The sequence below is a fragment of the Eptesicus fuscus genome, chromosome 14 (assembly GCF_027574615.1).
Source record: "Eptesicus fuscus isolate TK198812 chromosome 14, DD_ASM_mEF_20220401, whole genome shotgun sequence".
In the NCBI taxonomy this organism is placed as follows: Eukaryota; Metazoa; Chordata; class Mammalia; order Chiroptera; family Vespertilionidae; genus Eptesicus; species Eptesicus fuscus.
In genome coordinates, this window is record NC_072486.1 from 1540366 (window position 1) to 1555000 (window position 14635).

The window sequence follows — 14635 nt, forward strand, 5'->3', positions numbered from 1 at the left end:
TGCGTGACAGAGCGAGTGGCGTTCCGGCAGGTGCTGCCCGCCCGCTGGGGGGCCTCTGGGAACGCCAACCGGTTCTTCCGGAGGGAGGCCTCTGATCGCAGGAGACAGCCGCCGAGTGGAGGAACGTGGGGGGACCACCCTCCGCGGCCGGCTCCCGGCCTCCCAGCCCAGGAGCCCTGGGCGCCCCACGCGGCCGCGGGCCTCAGCGCCGCCTCGGGGAACTGGCCGTGCCCACGCTCCTCCGCGCCTGTGCTCCGAGGCCCCGGCCTCGCGGTAGAGCCGCCCGGTGGTGATTAGGCGTCACCCAGGTGTCGGAGTTCCGAGGCCTGAGCTTTACGTCCCGTTCCCGGTGCAGACGCCGTGGGCCGTGGGCCGTGGGCCGAATCCCCTTCCACGGGAAAGGGCGCCGCGGCACTGAGGCCGGGAGGCCGGGAGGCCGGGAGGCCGAGGGCAGCAGCACCCACCGGGCCCCCGCGCACGGCCCCCCAGCCCGTCTGCCGTCCTTGCTCCTGGCCCGCTGGGACTTGGCCCCTGCGTGGGGGCGGGGGGGGGACGCAGGCCCTTCTGAGCTCTGGGCTCTGGATCCGTCGAAGCCCTTCGGAGACGCCGCCTGCAGAGGCCCGAAGGGAGAGCCACCCCTCCCTCACTCCTGGTCCCGGTGCGTGCGGCCGTGCGCTGGGGTCCACGCTGCATTCGCTTACTGCCCGTACGTCTTCTCTCCAAGAGCCACGGGGAGCCGTTCGCGGGACGGCGGTCAGGAGGGACGCTGCCAGGCGCGGTCCCAGCCCGGGCCCTGACGCTGGGTGGGGGTCGCCCTCACCTTCTGGGTGGGGCCCCGGTGGGGAGGGCGCAGGCTCGCCAGAGGCACCACGCTGTCCCCGCGACCCGGGGACCCCCCCCCTTAGGGCGAGGGCCCCGCCTTCACCGAGTGAAATGGCCTCCGGGTGTCACCTTCTCACCTTCGCGGACGGCCACCGGGGCCCGTGGGGGGCAGGCGGAGGGGCCCCGGTTCCCGCCATCCCGTGGTGGCCGCTGCCGAGCGCCCGCGGGGGGCGCCGCGGTGACAGAGCCTGTGTTGTGTCTTGCAGCCGGTCATGTGAAGGGAGAGGCTCAGAGTGACGAAGAGCGTGGGCGCGCCGGTGACATGAATGGGGAGGCGTGCGCCCAGGACTTGCGCGTGCTGGGCGCGGCGGGCGAGGACGTGAATGGCTCCCACGGCGGCCCCGGCGGCAGAGCGCTGGCGGGCGCTGGCGGCATCCGGCTCCCTAACGGCAAACTGAAGTGCGACGTCTGTGGTATCGTGTGCATCGGCCCCAATGTGCTCATGGTGCACAAGAGAAGCCACACGGGTAAGGCCTGGCGTCCTCCCGGGCCGGGGGCGGCGGGCGGCCCTGTCCCCCCACCGTCCCCGGAGCACGGCGGAAAGGCGGGCACGGCGGGGCTCCCAGCCGGGCGGGGCGCGTCCTCCCCCCTCCCCCCCCCCGGGGCGCAGGGAAAGGGCTTCCCTCACGGCCAGTGTGACCCCAGAAACGAGAGCCCGAGACCGGGAGGCTGGCAGCCTCGGGGCCAGTGCGTGGCGGACGGGCGTGCCCGGGCCGCCCCTCTGAGTGGGGCGGTGGGTGCTGTGAGGTTCCCGTGCCAGGGAGTCTGCCCTCAGACAGCGAGACAGAACCTCGCAAACGGATGGAAACCCCAAACCCTCCGCTGAGAAGCCGGCCGAGCGCGCGTGTTAAATCCAGCGTCAGGGCTGGGTGTGCGGGAGCCGGAGCCAGCGGTGGGCTCCCACCGCTCCGGGCAGCGCGCAGCCCCCCCCCCTTCCCCCCGCCCCCCGCGGTCAGCGGCTCCCCCTCGGAATCAGGGACGAACCTCACACCGACCCGGCTGCTGGGGGCTCGGGAGTCCGAACGGGGACTGGAGGGGGCAGCGCCCCAAACGGAGGCCGGGCAGGCCAGGGTCCGCTCACCCGGGGGCAGGGGAGGGAGAGTCCCCGCGGGCGGCCCCCCCCTGTGCCCAGCCCTGACCTGGGGACCCACCGTCACCTGCTCCTCCCTCCGCGGTCCAGTCCCCGCTAACGGGGTGCTTTCGCCGGTGCGTGCCCCCCGCCTCTTGAACAGAGACGCCGCCCTCCCCCATAAGCGTGGGCACAGCAGTCCGTGTGCCGGCCGAGCGTGGGCCATGGCGCCCCGAGTCCGCGCAGCCGGGGCTGGCACAGCCGGCGTCACGGAGCGGGTCAGCCCCCGGCGCGGGGGGAGGGACAGGCCACGAGGAGAGACGTGTGTGGAGACAGGGCGGGGCCCGGGGCCCGGGGGGAGGCCGCCTCGTGCGGGTCCCCGGGGCAGGGACGCGGAAGAGGAGCGGGACCCCCGGGCACGGGGCCAGGGAGCCGGGGGAGGGGCGGGTCTTGGCGGCTGTGACGTCCATGTCTGAGTCAGTGATGTCTCCGTTGGCCGTGCATCTGGGGAGTTTGTTTCCCAGAGCGTCCGTTTTCTGGAAAAGTGCGTGTTTTAAAGTGTGCGGACTTGGTTTGCCCGCCGGCCCTGACGCCCGAGTCCCCTGCGGAGGCCGGGGTGGGCGAAGCCGCGTGAGGACCGCCCGGCCCCCTGCTCCGCCCGGCAGTGAGGAATGAGGTGCGGGGGGACAGTGGTTACTGTGAGGGATCGGGACCCCCCCAGCTGAGTGACGTCCCCGCTGGTTCGTGCAGGGGGACTCCCGCGCACAGCCTCCTAAGAGAACGCTGGACGCGCGGCCAGTCCTGGCGCCCGAGCTGCCGGGTCCCGGCTCCGCCCGGAGGAGGGAATGGCGTTCCCTGAAGACGCCGCGGGGCGGCGGGCGCGGCCCTGGCTGACAGCTGCCCGCTTCTCCCCACGGCCGCACCGGGCCGGGTCCGCCCCACGCCCAGCCCCTCGCTCCGGACCGGGGACTGTCCACGGGGCCTCACAGGCAGACGGCAGGGGAGGGACAGGGAGGGACGTGGCCGCGTGGGGTGACCCCGCAGGCCCGCACGGAAGAGTCCGTACACGGCTCTGCGTGGAACGTGCAGAAAAGAACTCATTCTCCCACCGCCCTGCTCCGCGGCCCGAGTCTGCCCCTTGGAGAGCCGGGCGCTCGGGGCTGTGGCACGGCCTGGTGGGCCGAGAGGAGGCCTGGGTGGGGCCGGCCGGGCGCCTGCGGCGGGCAGTGGGCACAGGCCCTTCCTCCGGGGCCCAGGTGCACCCCAGTGAGCTCAGGCCCCGCCCGCCCCAGCTGCCTTTGGGAGCCGCTCCCCGGCTCTCCCACGGGGTCTAGGCGCCCGGGAGCGGGTTACGGAGACCCACCCTTCAGTCCTGGCCGTGTAGCTCCGTTCCTTTTCTTTTTTTATTTTTCCAAAGAAAGGTGGGCAGGCCCTGTGACGCGTTTCAGAGGCTCCCCCGCCCCCAGATTTTTTATTGATTTTCAGAGAGCGGGGAAGGGAGAGGGAGAGAGAGACACCGATGTTTGCCAAGCCGCTCCCTCCCGCACGCCCCCCACCGGGGACCGAGCCCGCCACCCCAGCACGTGCCCCGACGGGGATCCGACCGGCCCACCAGCAGCCACACCGGCGGGCTCAGGCCAAGGTGTGCGCAGGTGCGAGAGCAGGGCCGGCCGGCGCCTCCGGGCCAGTGGGGAGAGGCCGCGGCGCGGGGCAGTGGCGGTGGGGAGAGGCCGCGGCTCCGGGCAGGACGCCCCCAGCACCGCTGCTCTGAATGCCGGGATTTCTAACAAAAAAGATAAGGAATGTGCCCAGGTTACTGCGGGGGGGGGGGGGGGGGGGGGGGGCTCTGTTCCCCCCGCGAGGGGCCAGGCCCGGGGTCCATGGGGCTGCGTGCTGCCCGGCGCGGCGCCTGCAGGTCAGGTAGGCGCTTCGCCCGCCTCCTCTGCCTCTCCTGCGGAAGTTAGGGTGCAGGCGCCGGACCTGGGGGTAAAACTGGACTTTGAGTCCAGGACGTTGCAGTCCGCCTCCCGGTGAAATGCCAGGGGGGCAGCCTGGGGGAGCCGGCTCCCCTTACCCGCCACCGCGCTGCCACCCGCAGGGGGCGCTGCAGGCCTCGGCAGCTCACTGATCTGGGTGAGCTCTGCTTCCAGGGACTGCAGGGCCGGCCCCTCCCCGCTGCCCGGGAGGAGAGGGCCCTGAGCCCACGCCCTGCCCTGCGGTCCCGGGCCCGCGTCACATGCACCCAGCGCGGCCATCGGGAAGAATCGGTTTCCAGGAGGGCTGACGGCGGAGTGAGCCCGCACCGCAGGGCACACAGGAGCCGCAGGCACAGCAAGGCCTCTCTCCTCTCCTCTCTCTCCTCTCTCCTCTCTCTCCTCTCTCTCTCATCTCTCTCTGTCTCTCTCTCTCCTCTCTCTCCTCTCTCTCTCTCTCTCTCTCTCTCTCTCTCCTCTCTCTCTCTCCTCTCTCCTCTCTCCTCTCTCCTCTCTCTCTCTCTCTCTCTCTCTCCTCTCTCCTCTCTCCTCTCTCTCTCTCAGCCCCGGCTTCCCTCCCCCTGCTCTGTGGAGGGGACACAGCTTCCAGGGTCTGTCCTTTCTTTCCTTTATTTTTATTGATTTCAGAGAGGAAGGGGGAGGGGGAGGGAGAGAGAGAAGCATCAATCGGCTGCCTCCCGCACGCCCCACACTGGGCATCGGGCCTGTAACCCAGGCACGTGCCCTGACCAGGAATCGAACCCTGACCTCCTGGTTCATAGGTCAGCACTCAACCACTGAGCCACACCAGCCGGGTCAAGGGTCTGTCCTTTTTGTCTGCACTGAGACGGGCTCCCTGCAGGGCCCCACCCGGGCTTGCCCCCCCCCCAACCCTGCAGCCCTCAGGAGCCAGTGCTCACCCCCTGGGCGGGGCTCTGCTGTGGGTCGTCCACGCACGTGTCACCGGAGAGCCGCCAGCCCGGTCACCAGCACCTCCACGGCACGAGGCCTCCCGAACGCTGTCTTTCCAGAACCCCCGGACGGAGGGTCCCCGGGCAGAGCGAGGGCTGGGTGTCCCCGCACGCGGGGCCCGTTTCTCCTTGGGGTCACACGGGCACACGCACACGCGTGTGTGGGAGCGGGGCCCAGCGTGTTCCTCTCTGTGGGGCGCTCCTCGGGGGCCGGGCCCCGCCGGCTCATGGGCTTGTGACTCGAGGGTCCGTTCTAGTTCGGGCGCCAACCCTCTCCGCTCGGACCTCGTGCCTCCTGGTCGGTGTCAGGGCCCCTCCCCCTGGCTGCGGTCACGTCCCTGCGCGTTAGCCCGGCTTTCCCAGCAGCACCCCCTTCCCAGCAAGGGCGGCGCTGGTGACGCCGGCGCCGATGTCACGGGAGGGAGGCCGCGGCGGGTCCCTCCGGGTACGTGACGCCGCCCACGTCATGTGACTCCGCCGGGAAGACGGAAACACGCATCGGGACAGGTTCGTCCTCCTGAGGAACGTCCGTCCCAGGAGCGTGTTTCCGTGGTAACCCAGCGCCAGGCGCGGCGGTCGTAGGGCATCCGTTTTGGGGGGAGCCGCCGTGTTCCCCGAACAGGACACGGGCCTCACCCGTGAAGCGAGCGCTGCGTGGCCCGTCCCAGCCCGCGTCCAGCACCCGCACTGCCCAGAGCGCGTTGTGCCGGCGCCCGCGGCTCCCCCGCTGGGCCCAGAATGTGGGGGCGCGCTGCCCACACAGCAGAGGGCGGCCCGTCCTGGGCCTCCTCGCCCACTGCCCCCCGAGAGGGTTCCGAGGCGCAGCTAACGGCGCCTGCGGCTGTCGGTAGCGAGGGTGCGCGCACCTTCTGTGGCCAGCACCGGCGTGGCCTGCGGGCTGGGACGGCGGGACCTTTGGGACGGACCACGCGCGTCTCCGTCCCGGTCTCCACGCCGCGGTTCTCGGGCTTCCTCCTCCTGCCTGTCCCCGCACTCGCTCTCCGTCTGTCTCCTTCCTGACGGCCTGCGGAGGGACAGACAGGTAATGGAGGAGAAATTGAAAGGGGGAAGCGGGGAGATGTGAGTGAAAAGGAGTTATTATAAGTGTTATAATGAACTGCCTTTCATTTAAATATAAGAATGTAACGCTGAAATGAACTTGTGATCCTGAAATGCATTTTTAATGAGTTTCCTTTTTATTTTGCTGCTTCAGTGGCGTATTTTAAAGACCCTTTTGAAAAAAGCCACATTAAAAAGCCCCACCAAATGCCACAACACGCGGAATTGGATATTGGTTTATTCCAAAACTGCTGATCAGGAAGAGCGGTTCCTCATCACAGCACGTTGCAGTCACTTTATTCAAATGAGCCTGAATTTGCATTGTGATGTGCCGTTCTGATTTAGGGGAAAAAATTAGATTTTCAGATCAAATTGACCCAACCAGTGAAGCGTGAGGGGCTGGCAGGTTGCGTCTGAGAGCCGGATGTTCTATCAGACCTGCAGCGGTGGGCGTCGTGGCCCGTGGGAAGCAACTTTCTTGCCCGCGTCCCCTCTCGTCCCGCCGCGTCCCCCTCTCATCCAGGGCCGTGTCCCCTCTCGTCCAGGGCCGTGTCCCCTCTCGTCCAGGGCCATGTCCCCCTCTCGTCCAGGGCCGTGTCCCCCTCTCGTCCAGGGCCGTGTCCCCCTCTCGTCCAGGGCCGTGTCCCCCTCTCGTCCCGCCGCGTCCCCTCTCGTCCAGGGCCGCGTCCCCCCTCGTCCAGGGCCGTGTCCCCCTCTCGTCCAGGGCCGTGTCCCCCTCTCGTCCAGGGCCGTGTCCCCCCCTCGTCCAGGGCCGCGTCCCCCCTCGTCCAGGGCCGTGTCCCCCTCTCGTCCAGGGCCGTGTCCCCCTCTCGTCCAGGGCCGCGTCCCCCTCTCGTCCAGGGCCGTGTCCCCATCTCGTCCCGCCGCGTCCCCTCTCGTCCAGGGCCGTGTCCCCATCTCGTCCAGGGCCGCGTCCCCCTCTCGTCCAGGGCCGTGTCCCCGTCTCGTCCAGGGCCGTGTCCCCCTCTCGTCCCGGGCCGTGTCCCCGTCTCGTCCAGGGCCGCGTCCCCCCTCGTCCAGGGCCCTGTCCCCCTCTCGTCCAGGGCCGCGTCCCCCCTCGTCCAGGGCCCTGTACCCCTCTTGTCCAAGGCCGTGTCCCCGTCTCGTCCAGGGCCGCATCCCCCTCGGGTCCGTGCCGGGTCCCCCTCGGGTCCGTGCCGGGTCCCCCTCGGGTCCGTGCCGGGTCCCCCTCGGGTCCGTGTTCTCCCTCGGGTCCGTGCCGGGTCCCCCTCGGGTCCGTGTTCTCCCTCGGGTCCGTGCGGGTCCCCCTCGGGTCCGTGCGGGTCTCCCTCGGGTCCGTGTGGGTCCCCCTCGGGTCCGTGCCGGGTCCCCCTCGGGTCCGTGCCGGGTCCCCCTCGGGTCCGTGTTCTCCCTCGGGTCCGTGCGGGTCCCCCTCGGGTCCGTGTGGGTCCCCCTCGGGTCCGTGTTCTCCCACGGGTCCGTGCCGGGTCCCCTCGGGTCCGTGCCGGGTCCCCCTCGGGTCCGTGCGGGTCCCCCTCGGGTCCGTGTTCTCCCTCGGGTCCGTGCGGGTCCCCCTCGGGTCCGTGCGGGTCGGCCGCGCTCACCGCCCCGTCTCCCCCCAGGCGAGCGGCCCTTCCAGTGCAGCCAGTGCGGGGCCTCGTTCACGCAGAAGGGCAACCTGCTGCGCCACATCAAGCTGCACTCGGGGGAGAAGCCCTTCAAGTGCCACCTCTGCAACTACGCCTGCCGCCGGCGGGACGCGCTCACCGGCCACCTGCGCACGCACTCGGGTAGGTCCTCTGGGCGCGCGGGCGGCCCTCCCTGCTGGGCCCGCTCCCTGGGGCGGCCCTCCGTCGAGCGCGGGCCACCCTGATGACCGGGCGGCATCCGTGTCCCCGTCGTCCTGTGGTTTCCCCGGCAACCGGAGGAGGTGGGTGGGCACATCGCCCAGGAAGTCCCGCCTCAGGGAGAGTCTTTCCAAAGAGGCCCCGCCCCCTTCCCATCAGGTCAGTGGATCTTTTTAAAGGATTTCCCAGCTGACTGTCACTGGGCGTCACGCTCACGCCCCGGGAGCCCAGCTACACGTCTGTGCTGCTTGCCAAGCCACACGGGCTCCTGGCCACACGGGCTCCTGGCCACACACGGGGTTTCAGGAGCTCAGTGGCCATCATTGCAAAGGTGATGGACGAGCCTCACGGGGCCCGTCCTCATGGGTGGACGCCTGTCACCTGAGGGCACCCCCTGTCCATCCCGACCGCCGTCCCGGCCACCCATGAGGAGGAGCTTCCACAACACGCGCCGTCGTCACCTTGTGACGGTTGGGGTCTTAAATCTGCCAGGAAAGGAGCCGCAGGAAGCCGGGGAGTGGCTCCTCCCAGGGAGCGAGCAGGCCAGCCAGGGTCACGGTGGGGTCAAGGTCACCTCCCCATCGGGGACGGGGCAGGCGCTGCAGGCCGGGGAGGGCGTTGCTGAGGCGACAGGGACTCTCCCATGGAGGAGACCGGGGCCTCCCCGCGGAGGGAGGTGGTGAGGGGGGCGTTGTTACCGTCCCCGCGTGTCGGTCAGGAGAGGCGCGTGCTGTCCACGTGGAGGGGAAGGTGTGCGGGGACTAAGTGACACGCAGGCCCTGAGGCTCCAGGTGTGAGGAGGCGGCCTGGGTGCCAGGCCTGCAGGTGACCGGGCCGGGAACGTGGCAGACACGCCGCCAGGGGTCAGCTGGACACCCGCCAGGTGACAGGAACCGCCGGGCAGGAGCCACCTCCCCGCGGGCTCGTCCTCCGCCCGCGGCCGGCCCTGGAGGTCTCCCCTGCGCCTTCGCCAGCCCAGGAGCTCGGGGGGCTGCCCCGCGCCCTCCTGCCGCGGCGTCGGGAGGGCGGCCCGTGTGTCAGGCTTCCGCGCTGCACGCCTGCTCGTTCCTTCGAGGCGCGGCGGCGGCCTGCCCGGCTGCCGGAGGACTTCTCCGCGACACAGCGGGCTTCCTGCCGGTCGGGGTCCGCCGCGGAGCGATGAGCGAGCGGCTGTCCTGCCGTGAGGAGGCCGGCCCTGACCCGGCGGCCGGCGACGCTGACGTCTATCGGCCGCTGACGCGCGGCTCGTGGGAGAGGTCTCAGGCTCCACAAGAAGATTCCCCGGAGACGCCTGTGTCTGCGCCCCGAGGTGGCCGCCTCCGTGCCGCGGGGAGCAGCCGCTCCTCCGTCTGCCGAGACTCAGTGCGGCTCCCGGCTCTCCGGCAGTGCCGGAGGCCCGCGTAGCGAGGTCACTGTCCGGCTGCCCCACACTCACAGCAGGGGCTTGGGGGGCAGGCGGGAGGCCCCTTCCTTCACCGCTCCCCTCGGAAGCTGCGTGTTCGCCAGAGACGCTTTCCTGGAGAAGGCCGGGCGGCGCTCCGCGGCGTGAGTCAGTCCCTGTCACCGTGAACGCGGAGTCAACACGGATCCCGCCCTCAGCATGACGGCGCCCAGACCCCAGGACGAACTTGGTTTTTATTCTTTCAAGTTAGTGAGTCGGACGTGAGGAGAGGGCGATTGTCGTGGTCTTAGAATGGAAGTGCGTCTTCTTTTGTTAATCCTCCCCCGAGGATGCTTTCCCGTTGGTTTTAGAGAGAGTGGGGGAGAGAGAGAGACGGAGAGAAACATGGATGTGAGAGAAACACATCGATTGGCTGCCTCCTGCACGCGCCCTGAACAGGGCCTGGGCTGGGGAGGAGCCTGCAACCGAGGCACCTGCCCTTGACCGGACTCGAACCCGGGACCCTTTGGTCCGCAGGCCGACGCTCTGTCCACTGAGCCACACCGGCCAGGGTGGAAGCGTGTGTTCTGTATCGAAGTCGTTGAAGACACTTTGTCTCTCTCACCCCTTAACGGTCCGGGTAGAAAAGTCTGAAACTCGGGCGCGAGGGGAATCCTAGTCCCCTTCCCGCAGTCCTGCCCCTGGACGTGCGGGAAGACCCCGCTCAGGGCCTAGGGCCGGCCGCCCGCCACGTGGTATTGGCACTCACCTCGCAATCCGTGAAAGCCAAACGGAGTGAGCGCCCGTCCGCCGTGACCCCGTCACCGTCCAGAGCTCGGCAGGCGGGTGCCGCCGCGTCGGACGCTCAGGCAGAGAAGGCCCCTTCGTGGCGTCCAGCTGGACCGGACGGATCCGAAGCCTCGCCCTCCTGCGGCTCTTTGCGAGAAACACGGAGCTTGGCGTCAGACAACACAGTGCAGTTTGGAAAACGCGTGCTCACACCGTTGGAGACCCTTACCGCCGTGGTTTCCTGGAGACCCCGTCACCCCGTCCTGCTGGGACGGAGTTCACTCCGGCGGCCTTAGGTCTGGCCCCAGTGCCCTGCCAGCCCGGCCCCGGGACACGTCCGACCGAGGAAATGAACCTCCCGTGACCAGCCCACACGCGTCCCCCCTCCCCCTCTGCCCGGGGACCTGACCCCGTCACACCGCGGAGGCGCGTGCCCGCCTGTGGAGGACAGTGACTTCCGCCGAGAGCCTTGGTCGGGGGAGGGGCGGGGCAGAGGGAGCAGGACTCGCGGGTCGGGCAGCACGAGGAACCCCTCGGCGTGAGCCCGGTCACCGTTAGCCGTTCTGGCGTCCGGGCGCTCCGAGCCCGAGGCAGGGCCCGCCGCCGGCGGTAACCACTGTGTTGCAAGCTCCCCCTCCCCCCGCCGAGGCCGGCGTTTAACCGGGGTCTCGCGCTCGATTCTGTTTCCTGCAGTCGGTAAGCCTCACAAGTGCGGATACTGTGGCCGGAGCTACAAGCAGCGGAGCTCCTTAGAGGAACACAAGGAGCGTTGTCACAACTACCTGCAAAGCATGGGCCTGCCCGGCACGCTCTACCCAGGTAAGCGCCCGCCGCCCGCCGCCCGCCCGCCGCCCGCATCGCTGGTAACTGCTGTTCTCACCCAAGGAGTGAGGACGCCTCTCCATCGATGTTTAGAGAGTGGAAGGGAGGGCGGAGAGGAAAGAGAGAAACATCGACCTGAAAGACACGCATCGATGGGTTGCCTCCCCCTCGCGCCCCAAGGGCCTGGGATGGAACCTGCAGCCGAGGTGCCCGCCCTTGACCGGGGACCCAGCCTGCGACCCTTCCGTCTGTGGCCGACGCGGACCACGGGGCACCCGGCCAGGCTGGCGACTCCTGTAGCCGGGGCGCTGGTGGCTTCTCTGTGCTGAGGGGCCAGGACGGGACGTGAACACACGGAAAGACGGCTTCCGTGAGGCGTGCCCACTACGAGCTCCCGGCTGGGCCGTTCCGGCCGTGGGTGCGAGAGCCGGCCGGACATGGCCTGGGAGCTGGGGCTGGCGGGCCCCTCCCTGGGCGGCTCTGAGGTCCCGCTCAGGACCAGCTCCTGGCAGAGGAGCCCGCTGCGGCCGGGCCAGGCCCCCGAGGGAGAGGGACGGACCCTGCGGACGCCGTCCGGTCAGAGTGCGGCAGCGAGGGGCGGGGTGAGGGCACCGGTGTGCCCGTGTGGTAGGCACACGCGCCTGCCGTCCTGTGTGACGGCGACGGCGACACGGACCAGCGCGGGATGGTGGCTCAGCGCGGCACTCAGCGCCCGGCGAAGCCAAAACGACCAGAAGCAGCCTTAGCGGGCGGTGTGCGGCGCGAGGAAGAGCCCGCACGGGGCCGGGAAGATGGCGGGGTGGAGGGGGCATGTCCCTCAGACCCAGGTGGCCCCGCAGGGGCTCGGGCGTCGTGCTGGCACCTGGGGGCCGTGCAGCAGGAAGAGCCCCTGGAGACCCGTGGGGAGCGGGCGGTTCGGCAAGCAGAGCGCTGCCTGGTGCCTGTTGAAGTGCAGCTGCAGCTCGGGGCTCCTCAGGGACAGGCGGCCGGGGGGGGGGGGTCTGCTTCCCGTGCATCCGGGGGTCAGCTGGGCTCGGAGGCCGGACGGGAGCCCTGAGCTTCGGAGGGGATGGGGGTTCATGGGGGTCAGCTGGGCTCGGAGGTCAGATGGGAGCACTGAGCTTTGGAGTGGGGGGGGGCGGTCCATGGGGGTCAGCTGGGCTCGGAGGCCGGACAGGAGCCCTGAGCTTTGGGGGGGTGTCCATGGGGGTCAGCTGGGCTCGGAGGCCGGACGGGAGCACTGAGCTTCGGAGGGGATGGGGGTCGATGGGGGTCAGCTGGGCTCGGAGGCCGGACAGGAGCCCTGAGCTTTGGGGGGGTGTCCATGGGGGTCAGCTGGACTCGGAGGCCGGATGGGAGCCCTGAGCTTCGGAGGGGATGGGGGTCGATGGGGGTCAGCTGGGCTCGGAGGCCGGACGGGAGCACTGAGCTTCGGAGGGGATGGGGGTTCATGGGGGTCAGCTGGGCTCGGAGGTCAGATGGGAGCACTGAGCTTTGGAGTGGGGGGGGGCGGTCCATGGGGGTCAGCTGGGCTCGGAGGCCGGACGGGAGCCCTGAGCGTCGGGGGGGGGGGGCGGGGGTTCATGGGGGTCCGCTGGGCTCGAAGGCTGGACGGGAGCCCTGAGCTTTGGAGGGGGGTGGGTCCATGGGGGTCAGCTGGGCTCAGAGGCTGGATGGGAGCCCTGAGCTTTGCGGGGGCGGGGGGGGGGGTGTCCATGGGGGTCAGCTGGGCTCGGAGGCCGGACAGGAGCACTGAGCGTCGGGGGGGGGGGGGGGGGCGGGCGCTCAGCCCCGTGCCTGTGGGGACGCATCGCAGGGAGATGGAAGGTTCTGCTTCTAAGCACCCAGCACGGGGACACAGACCAGACCCGGCAGGAGGTGGAGCTGTGTCCTCGCGGGGGGGGGGGGGGGGGGGGGGAGGAGACACAGGCGTGAGGAGCACCAGAGGCCACCGGCTCCCCCCACGGCTCCCCCCACGGCTCCCTCCTGCTCTGACCCTCACAGTCTCCTGGCCCTTGGTTTTCCTGCGGCTCAAGGTCCAAGTAGAGCCCGCCACCCCCCACCCCCGCCCTCGCACTGCCAGGACCTGCCGTGGCACCCTGAGCGTCTTTTCTGCCCCGCTGTCTGCTGGGGAGGGCGGGGGGGGGGGTGGGCGGGGGAGAGGGAGGGGATGGGGGGGGAATGGCGGAGGGCGGGGCCCAGGCATGCTGGCTCTGACTTCCCTCGGCTCTCAGAGGCCGGCCTCAGGCTCGGCCGAGGTGGGGGGTCGGGGACAGCGGTGAGGGCCGGCCCTTGGGTTTGGGGGTGCCTTGAGCAGGTGGCTCTGGGCAGCTCTGTCCCTGGCAGGGTGCTGGGAAGAGGAGAAATAAACTCTGCTGAAGGCCTGGCTTTTAAAAATATATATATTTTTATTGGTTTCAGAGAGGAAGGGAGAGGGAGGGAGAGACATCCGTAATGAGAGAGAATCACGGACCAGCTGCCTCCTGCACGCCCCCCACTGGGGGTGGAGCCCGCAGCCCGGGCCTGAGCCCTGACGGGAACCGAACCCCAACCTCCTGGTTCCTAGGTTGACGCTCGACCGCTGAGCCAGGCCGGCCGGGCGAGGGCCTGGCTTTGTAGGCCTCTGACACGTGTCAGATGGACGCTGGGCGAGCGGGCGGCCCCGCCAGCGCTCCTGAGCCCCCACCGTGTCTTCCTTCGGTTGCAGTCATTAAGGAGGAGGCGAACCACGGCGAGGCGGCCGAGGACCTGTGCAAGGCGGGCGCCGAGCGGGCCCTGGTGCTGGACAGACTCGCAAGTAACGTCGCCAAACGTAAGAGCTCTCTGCCTCAGAAATTTGTTGGTAAGAGTCCCACGTTTGTCTCTTAAACACAGCCGGGGGGTTCGCCTCTGTCCCCGTGGAGGGTCGGAGAAGAGGCGCTGTCTCCTCGGGGGGAGCAGACCGCGGGGCTGCGCTCCTTAACGCTGGCTTTCCCGAGGGGCCCCACGCAGGACAGGCGTTCTCGCAGGGGCTCACCCGGTCCTCAGGGGGGTGGCGGGTCCGGGGGCCCAGGGTCCGAGCGCGGCCAGGCTCACGGCACAGCCAGACACCCCAGCCTGAGCCGGACGCGGCCGTTGTCACGCGGAGCGCCCTGCCCCGCACTTGCAGGGGTCGCGGGCCGACTGGCAGCGCCTGCCAGGGGGAGGGCCCCGGAGAGGGGCGGCGCTAGCTCGCAGGGGCATCTGCACCTGTGCCGGCTGAGAGGCGGGCACCTCCCGCAGGAGCGTGCTGTCCGCTGTAGGCGGTGGGCGGACGCCCCGAGGCCGTCACCAGGCCGCACACGGAGGGCGGAGGCACCGCTCGGCCACCTGGCTGTCGGTCACACCACGCGGTGTCTCACTGGGCTTTGTCAGGTAACGCCAAGGCTGTGAGAACATTCCGCAACTGTCAGTATTAAGGCCAACTGTTGTCACTGGGACAAAATAGACAGGGGATGGGGGAGGGGCCTCAGGGAGGACGGGGGAGGGGCCTCAGGGAGGATGGGGGAGGGGCCTCAGAGGGTGGGGGAGGGGCCTCAGGGAGGATGGGGGGCCCTCAGGGAGGATGGGGGAGGGGCCTCAGGGAGGACGGGGGAGGGGCCTCAGGGGGGCGGGGGAGGGGCCTCAGGGAGGATGGGGGGCCCTCAGGGAGGATGGGGGAGGGGCCCTCAGGGAGGATGGGGGGGCCCTCAGGGAGGATGGGAGGGGGCCCTCAGGGAGGAGAGGGGAGGGGCCTCAGGGGGGATGGGGGGGCCCTCAGGGAGGATGAGCATGGAAGGGAGGCCTGCAGTGGCTGGGGGTGGGAAGGGGAGAAGGAAGTTAAAGACACTTTGCAAACCACC

The 14635-nt window shown here is 69.9% G+C and overlaps 1 protein-coding gene across 1 annotated transcript in view; it reads left to right on the forward strand.

Annotated features, from left to right (window-relative positions):
- IKZF1 (IKAROS family zinc finger 1) overlaps positions 1 to 14635 on the forward strand; it is a 79757-nt gene that overhangs the window by 51181 nt on the left and 13941 nt on the right. The window contains exons 5-8 of the mRNA XM_054726563.1: positions 1089 to 1349; positions 7559 to 7726; positions 10647 to 10772; positions 13483 to 13617. Coding sequence (XP_054582538.1) covers positions 1089 to 1349; positions 7559 to 7726; positions 10647 to 10772; positions 13483 to 13617 — 690 coding nt within the window. The remainder of the gene's footprint in view (positions 1 to 1088; positions 1350 to 7558; positions 7727 to 10646; positions 10773 to 13482; positions 13618 to 14635) is intronic.